The 8,236-nt window shown below is 57.2% G+C and overlaps 1 protein-coding gene across 1 annotated transcript in view; it reads right to left on the bottom strand.

Annotated features, from left to right (window-relative positions):
* Positions 1 to 555: 555 nt before the first annotated feature.
* The window catches only part of TALDO1 (transaldolase 1), an 8,725-nt gene continuing 1,044 nt past the window's right edge, over positions 556 to 8,236 (bottom strand). The window contains exons 3-10 of the mRNA XM_023724402.1: positions 8,076 to 8,214; positions 4,590 to 4,785; positions 3,860 to 3,967; positions 3,461 to 3,592; positions 1,632 to 1,807; positions 1,335 to 1,532; positions 972 to 1,117; positions 556 to 748 (exon numbers count right to left, since the gene is read on the bottom strand). Of these exons, the coding sequence (XP_023580170.1) occupies positions 716 to 748; positions 972 to 1,117; positions 1,335 to 1,532; positions 1,632 to 1,807; positions 3,461 to 3,592; positions 3,860 to 3,967; positions 4,590 to 4,785; positions 8,076 to 8,214 (1,128 nt within the window). The 3' untranslated portion in view covers positions 556 to 715. The remainder of the gene's footprint in view (positions 749 to 971; positions 1,118 to 1,334; positions 1,533 to 1,631; positions 1,808 to 3,460; positions 3,593 to 3,859; positions 3,968 to 4,589; positions 4,786 to 8,075; positions 8,215 to 8,236) is intronic.

The following is an 8,236-nucleotide window of genomic DNA, read 5'->3' as shown; positions in this document are numbered from 1 at the left end:
CAGCACGTCCCATGCAGGTTAGACGTGTCGCAGCAGGATTACTGGTTCACAAGGCTCTTCTGTGCTCAGAAGGGCATCAGGGACGCGCGGTTCCCACACAGGCAGCTGAGTCCGGGTCTCGTGGCCCTCCCCCTGAGGTGGAGCCCCTGCCCACCAGTCCCCTGCAGCTCAGGAATGGACCTCAGGGTGGTGTCTGTGACAGGCCTTGTGCCCGTTGCCCAGGGCCATGGCTGCCCCTCTGCCTGGCAGCCTTGGCAGGGGCCACAGGCTGGGGCCTGAAGGCTGATCTGGGCTGAGCTGCCCCTCAGGAACAAGGAGGGTCTGGGGATCCAGAACCAGAGGCCCCACATTGCTTGTCCTGGGCAACGCAGAAGATGACCCACACTGGCTGAGGCACCCTGGTGTCAAAGGCAAACTCCCACATACCTGCTAACAGGCCACACAGGCCTGGGGACCCGGCCTAAAGGATGCACCAGGGCAGGTCCCCACCCAGCAGGGCTCTCCCGGTTTACCCCTCAGTGTGGGGGCGCCATGTGGGGCAGAATCAAAACACAGTACAGGAAAATGACAGCTTTAATGCATCAGGTAAAATTTTACATAAAAATCAAAACTATGATCCATCCCTGCTCCAACTGGTACAAAATGCAAGATTCTTCACTGCAAGGCGTGAGCAACTCAAAGACGCGTAGGTCTGCGGTCCGGCCTGGCGCCCGCTCTACTTCCCATTCTCAGCGCTGAACATGTGCTCCTGGAAGAGAAGACAGCGTGAGGCAGCAGGCAGATGCCCCGGCTCTCTGCCTGAGTGGGGCCACCTGCGGGAAGAGGACGCCACCCACGGGAGAAAGACGCCACCCACGGGAGAAGGGGGCCCCTGGGCAACCTCACAGGGTATCCACCAGGGCAGGCTGCCGTGGAGGAGCCAGGAAAGCCTAGGGGCCCTGTAGGCGCCAGGGACAGACGCGCGCACGCACCGTGAGCATCCGCTCCAGCTTCACGGCATCCGCTGCGAACCGGCGGATCCCGTCTGAGAGCTTCTCCACGGCCATCTGGTCCTCGTTGTGCAGCCAGCGGAAGGCCTTCTCATCCAGGTGCACCTTCTCCAAGTCGCTGGCCTGGGCTGGGGGATGCACAGCCTCACGTTCCCTGCCTGGCTTTCTCTGCGCCGTGCCTGCCCACCCCATGGCCTGGAACCCCCACGGGCAGCTGTGCTGACCCCGTCATCCATCACCGTCCCCTGCTGTAGGGCCACTGCACTCGGAGCCCACAGAGGACCACCACAGGCCCTCAGGCCTCCCCTTCCAGAATGCTCCGCGGGGCGGGGAGGCGGCGCTTACCAGCCTTGGCGGAGAGTGTGGGTACCAGCTTGCTGGTGTCCTTGAGCAGCTCCCCCAGCAGCTTGGGTGAGACGGTGAGGAAGTCACAGCCGGCCAGTGCCTTGACCTCATCCGTGCTGCGGAAGGAGGCGCCCATGACGATGGTCTTGTAGCCGAACTTCTTGTAGTAGTTGTAGATTTTGGTGACACTCTTCACCCCTGCAGGACACAACAGCTGTCAGCCAGGAAGCCGAGGCAGACCCCCCCGCTGCCCGGCCTGGCCCTGGCACGGGGCCCCCTCCTGGAAGGCAGATGCACCAGGGTCCTCCAGGGGCTCGTAGGTCTTCTTGTCCGTGTTCGCCACGTGCCAGTCCAGGATGCGGCCGACGAAGGGGGAGATGAGTGTCACGCCCGCCTCAGCACAGGCCACGGCCTGGGCGAAGGAGAAGAGCAGTGTCATGTTGCAGTGGATGCCGTGCTGCTCCTCGAGCTCCCTGAGGGGACAGGGCGGGCGTCAGCAACGCGGACACGCAGTCACAGTCTAACATAAGCGGGTAGTGGGCTACGGTGACCAAGATGTTCTTCCTCAAAGTCCCCGGCCAGATACCTGCGCCAGCACCTGGAGCCGTGTGCCCTCCTCCGCCCCCACCTATGTTCTCCCTCTTGCTCCTCACCTCCTGCCTGCAGCCCACCTCCTGTCTCCCCCCACCCCGCCTGCACCCTGCCTCCTGTCCTGTCTGTACCCCACCTCTTGGCCTCCCGCCTGCACCCCATCTCCTGTCCTATCTGTACGCCACCTCCTGGCCTCCCCCCCCCACCCCACCTGTGCCCCGTCTCCTGCTCTGCCCAGAGGTGAAGGCAGGAGCCCTGAGGCTGTGCTGGGCCCCTCCCTCTACCCTCCCATTGAAACTTTGTGCAGTCCACCTCGACATCCTGAGGTGGGTCCCTGAGTTAAGGGCAATGCCACATCTCTGTCACGTAGCTGGGGGTGAGATGCTAACTGGACAATGATTTCCAAGCTTCTGCTCAGTCCAATCAGCCAGGAAGTCTTCCCTGGGAGCCCAGTGAAAATCCACGTCCACCCAAAGCCTACACACGAGTTTCCAGCTGCACGGTGCACACTGGGCAAGAGGGGAATCAGCTGTGTCCACCACAGACTGACTGGGAGTCGCTCACAAGAAGGAGCGAGGTCCTGACACACGCTATGACGGGCAAGCCTTGAAAACACCGTGCTGAGTGACGACAAGTCCTGTGCAAATCCCCAGGAACAGAAAGCAGACTGGTGGCTGCCAGGGGCGGGGGCACACACAGCGCCCGCTCACCGACGTCACAACACCCGCGGCTTGTGGCGGGAAGCCCACAGGTGACCCTTACTTGGTTTTTCCCATTTTTCTATCTGTTCCAAACTGAGCGTATATTTTGCGGTTGGTTTTGTTTGGCTTGTTAGTTTGTGATTTAGGAGAGACCCCGTGTGGCACAGAGAGCTGCTCCGCGGGACTCTGTGGGCTGTAATCCTTCCAGAAGCAGATCGTCAGCTGGGCTCACACCGCCAACCTTCTGGTTACCAGGCGAGTGCAAACCGTTCACACCACCGGGGACCTTTCTGAGCATGTATTTTGTGTAAAATAAATCCACCTAAAACGTGCAGCCCGCACTGACAAGGACGGGAAGATTGACGCATGGGGAAAGCCTGCTGGTGTCTTCCTTGAGGACCCTCTTTCCTTCTGGAAGGAGTGAAGTGGCACTTCTTGGGAAAGAGTGTTTTTTAACAGCAGCAAGTGAGGGGCCTGCCCTGGCCCAGGGGGCAGACCTGGCTCTAAGTCAGCTCTGCCCTGCAGCCCATGTCAGCCATAAGCACAGCCCCCCTGCCCTGCACCCCATCTCAGCCGCGAGCACAGCCCCCCACAACCTGCACCCCGTCTCAGCCATGAACACAGCTCCCCGCACCCCACACCCAGTAGCCGGGTCCGAACCGTGGGCACTGCTCCCCCCCACATCCCACGCACCCAGTGGCCCCGTCTGAACTGTGGGCACACGCACCCTCCCCCACCCCCACCCCCTGGCCACTGCCGGCAGGGCTGACAGAATCAAACTCGCCGGCAGCCCCGCAGCCCCGCCCTCCACAGTGTTCTGCAGGAAACACTTACTTTCCAGCCTGAATTCCCTCCCATGTGGAGGACAGCTTTATGAGGACCCGGTCCTTGCTGATGCCGGCTTCTTTATAGAGCTCGATGAGGTGCCGGGCTCGGGCCACCATCGCGTCCTTGTCAAAGGAGAGCCTGGGGAAGACGGATGCTTCGTGACACCCCACAGGCATCCACATGGGAACCGCGGGAGGAGTCGGCCCGGGGCTCACAGGCTGTGATGCTTTCCGCCAAAGACAGACAGGAGCTCGGCCCCACGCGGGAAGCACCCAGGCCGTGGGCACCGACTGCGTGGAGGCCGGCGAGGGGACTCGCCATGACTACACCTATGGACTGAGTGGGGCCTCAGGGTCTGCGTGGACCACCCTCCTGGCCCAGCCGAGCAGGGAGAAGCTCCCATACCTTGCATCTACTTCCGTTGACACACGGCCAGGGATTTTCTTTAGTATTTCTGCTCCAAACAACACGAAAAGTTTGTCAACGGTATTTTTAATCTTTTCCTCTTGTGACCTGAAATTCAAGGCGGGAAAAAGAAAACCTAGGTTAAAAGTCGCTTGGGTTTATTTTAGGCACAGGATTCTACAAAACAGATTGCTGTGTGCCTTCCCACACTCCTTCCTTCCATCAGCACCTGCCAAACGCTCTCCAGCCTCGCCCACGCTGCCTGCGGCTGGCGGCAGGTGACCGCGCTGCTCCGCGAGGAGCTGCTGCTAGCGGGTCCCCATCAGCCTGCGCATGGCGTTGGGAACACAGAGCCCTCTGGATGCGAGGGCAGTGGCTGCTGGGTGACTGGTTACCCCACCATCTCCCAATTCAGAACATGGGGAGGAAGCGCAGGTGGCCACGGTGGGGATGCAGGGGGAGAGAAGGGGCTCAACAAGACCCCAGGTCGGGGCCACACGTCGGGGGAGGGGGCTGCCACAACCTGGACTTGACTCAGTGGGGAGTGCAGTTTACCACAAGTAAATAAAGCTTCAATAGGTGCATAAGAATAAATGTAGAAAACCAAGTTTTCTTTCCTTGAGTTCAAGGCACTTAAGAAGTAAGATTCAGTTAGGGCAGGGAAGCCAGGCCACCTGGACCAGACCAGAGGCCCCTCAGGGGGACGCCTGCCGAGGCCCCTGGCACTCACCCGCCCAGCTGCTTCCCGTAGGCCATGGCCTCCTCCACCAGGTCCTGGTAGGCAGGCATCTGCGCAGCGGCCAGGATCAGGGAGGGGTTTGTGGTGGCATCCTGAGGCTTGTACTCATCGATGGCTGGGGGGGGAATTTGAAGGCAGTACAGGTGAGTGGGGGGCAGTGGCGGTTTCGTGGTAGAATTCTGGCCTGCTACACGGGAGACTGGAGTCTGATTCCTGACCAGTGCACCTCATAGACAGCCACCACCCATCTGTCATCAGAGGCTTGCGTGTTGCTATAATGCCGACCATGTTTCAGTGTGGTTTCCAGACTAAGACAGACTAGGAAGAAAGGCCTGGCGATCAACTTCCAAAAATCAGCCAGTGAAAACCTTGTGGACCACAACAGTCCTATCCACAACCCATCATGGGGCTGGCGCCAGATGTCACTGTGCATGGAGCGGCCGTGAGTCGGGGCTGACCCGACAGCAGCTAATATCAACAAGAAGGGAGCAGAGCAGCCTGGTCCCATCCAAAGTCCATGACGGCACCAAAGAAGCGCTTAGCCAGAGCCAAGAACTTCCCTCCCAACTCAGGACGCGAAGCATCTCATGCGCGCTTCCTCTCCCGCCACCAAAGTCTGGCAGAGAAGCAGAGGTTGCACAATGATACAGTGACACGGCTCGAGCGTGGTCCTTCACAACCGAGAAGCGTGGACAAGGACTGGGGGAGAGTGTGTGACACAAACACAACGTGCTTTCTGGGTCCATCTGTCAGGGCAGGAGCGAGGCGGAGGGAGGGACACGACAGGGACATCCTGCACGAGCGTTTTCTTTTTCTCTCATGACACATGAGCTCCTTCTCTGGTGGCCGAGCTGTGATTCTAAGATGCACTAGGGCTTTCCCTGGGGTCCCGTTGGCCACGCCGTTGACTGGTGTTCGGGGCCGGGAGCCAATCAACAACAATTTACCTACACAAACTGCCGATGGTGTGACGCACGGCAAACATCAGGTCACCTGCGGAGGATCAGCTGGTTCAGTAAGTTTCCTTGGCAAATTACTATTATCAACACGAGCTCTGATGACGAAACCACAGAGCTGGAAACCAGATGAGTGGCTGCCAGGCGCAGGATGCAGCGTGCGGCGCGACTCCAGGCAGCTCCGGGGGAGCTTTGTGAGGATGGAACGGTTCTGTCTCGGCTGTGTGGCGGTTACAAGAGCACACCTTATACAACTGCACAGACCTGCATGCGGCGAGCCCCCGAAGGCAGGTTAAAGACGGGTAAACTCGGCTAGGTCCGCGGTCTGCCCACGGCACGGTGCCCGCGTCGGTTTCCTGGTTCTGACGCCACGCCAGGCCACACACAATGCCACTGCTAGAGGAGCTGGGTGAAGGCTTCCCAGGGCTCTGTCCACTGACCCTGCACCGTCCTGTCTGGGATACTTGCGAAATAACAGGCTAAAAAAGTAGGCTTTGGCAGTGTTTACACAGGTGTATGCATCTGACTACACCAGCTACTTCCAACGGGTGCATTTTATTGCACAAAGTTATACCCCAATAAAGCTGTCTAAAAACTGTGCTTTAAACGATAAAACAACAACTATGGTTTGCGCCTGAGGTCAAAAGAGAGGCCTCAGGTTCCAGACCCTTAAACTAAACACAAGGGGGGGGGGGCGGGACACTGTTCTGTGAGAAGGGCGCAGACCTGGCAATGTTCCGTTCTGTTACATATGAGGTCGTTATGAGATGAGCCAGAGCTGACTCCACCGTGCCTGTTCACAACACTGCTCTGGGAACAGGTTCCAAAGCTTTCATTATATTTTCAGAGGGTGTGGCCCCACAGTTAAGAACCTTCACTTCACAAAATGCAGATCACACAACAATGCATTATTGACAGCTACGTAAACTTTATAAATATACATCCGTGAATGTGCGAGCTTTTTACAAAGTTGTTAATATTCATTTAAAAAAAAAAGTGAGCACTTGGGTCTAGAGGCTTTTAAAAAGAACAAAAGCATCCCCCAGCTGCCCTCCTGGCACCGCCCTAGGAAGGCAGTTACTGGCCCTTCAATGCCAGACACGGAAACAAACTCGAAGCTCAGCCGAGCCCTACTGAGCGCCCCCTAGGCCCACAAGGAACCCCACAGACAAGGGCTCTGTCACGAACGGGAAAAACGGAGCAGGCAAATGTGCACCCACTTTCCTGCACTCTCTACCACAGTAACGTCACCACCCAGAGGGTCTGTTGTACAGGCGGCGGGCGTGCCATCCTCACACCCCAACAAGGTGCAGCAGCTTTCGTCTGATGAATTTAGGGCCCACTGGAGCAAGCCTGGAGCCCTGGTGGCACAGTGTTAAGAGCTCGGGCTGTTAATCAAAAGGTCAGCAGTTCAAATCCACCAGTCGCTCCTTGGAAACCCTATACTGCAGTTCAACGCTGTCCTGTAGGGTCACTATGAGTCAGAAACGACTCGACGGCAACAGGTTTATTTATTTATTTTAGTAGCAAGCCTGGGGTCCTGGTGGCACAGTGGTTAAGAGCTTTAGGTTGGCAGTTTGAATCCACCAGCGTCTCCTTAGAACCCCTATGGGGCAGTTCTACTCTGTCCTAGGGGGTAGCTCTGAGTCAGAATCAACTTGACAGCAACGGGTTGGGTTTGTTTTTTTTTTGGTAGCAAGCCTAGCAGTTTGGAACCCGAGCTGATGGCGGTCTCCACGTACTGTATTTAAACAGCCAAACACGCTTGTTCACTCTCCTGGCTAAACAGACAGTCCTCTTCCGGGGTCACCAAGGAGGAATTACTGCCATTTCTTAAGTCACCATGAGAAAGCAGAAAAGAGAGGAAGTTACAGGTGCCCTTCCGTGTTTTTGCCTCGATCCATTCATGTCCACCATACATCACGTGGCTGCCCTGAAAATCTCATCCGTGAACACAAGAACCCCCAATCCAGGCTCCCGTACTACAGGCACCCTCATGCCTGCAGAGGTGAGGACAGCTGATGGCAACAGGACACTAATCAAGGTTTTACTATTTTCTGTATTTTCCAAGTTCTCTACAATGAACAGGAACCAAACCTGGGGAAAATGAAATTTATTTTTCTTTTTACCCATTTTGGACTCTGCCACACACAGCCACCAGCCGTCCCACGGGCAAGGGGAGCCTTGTGTATGCAAAAGGAGGTTTCAGAAGCGGGTGGTGTAACTCGTAATTTCAGGTCCAGATGTGACCCACGTTTCCTACTCTGTAGTCAAAATCACCTGGACAAGAGGGCACTGAGCTGTTAAAGGTGATGGAAAAACTCAGGACCGGTTAACGTGACGGGGAAGAACACGATGAGCATTTAAGACTGCAGAACGGGCAAATGCTACCTACATATTCACCCCAATTACAAAAACGTAAAAAAAAAAAAGTAACTGGATAAAATTGATCTGTGTAACCACCGACTGAATACAGGGACAATACCTTAGTTAGACCCTGAACCTTTCGCGTAACTCAAACGTTTGAAAAGCTTCCCCCGGCCCATCAGCTCGCTGAGGGCACAGACAGGGGCCTCCGGAAGTGGCCGAGCGGCGCCCGGGGGGAACGTGGACTCCGGGCCCGCGGCCCACGTCCGACCGGCGGCCCGGGTGCGGACGGGCTGGTAGAGTCGGCGCCCCGGC

Source organism: Trichechus manatus, unplaced genomic scaffold (assembly GCF_000243295.1).
Source record: "Trichechus manatus latirostris isolate Lorelei unplaced genomic scaffold, TriManLat1.0 scaffold00244, whole genome shotgun sequence".
Taxonomy (NCBI): domain Eukaryota; kingdom Metazoa; phylum Chordata; class Mammalia; order Sirenia; family Trichechidae; genus Trichechus; species Trichechus manatus.
The sequence above is the reverse complement of the archived record's forward strand: the minus strand, read 5'-3'. Positions and strand labels throughout refer to the sequence as shown.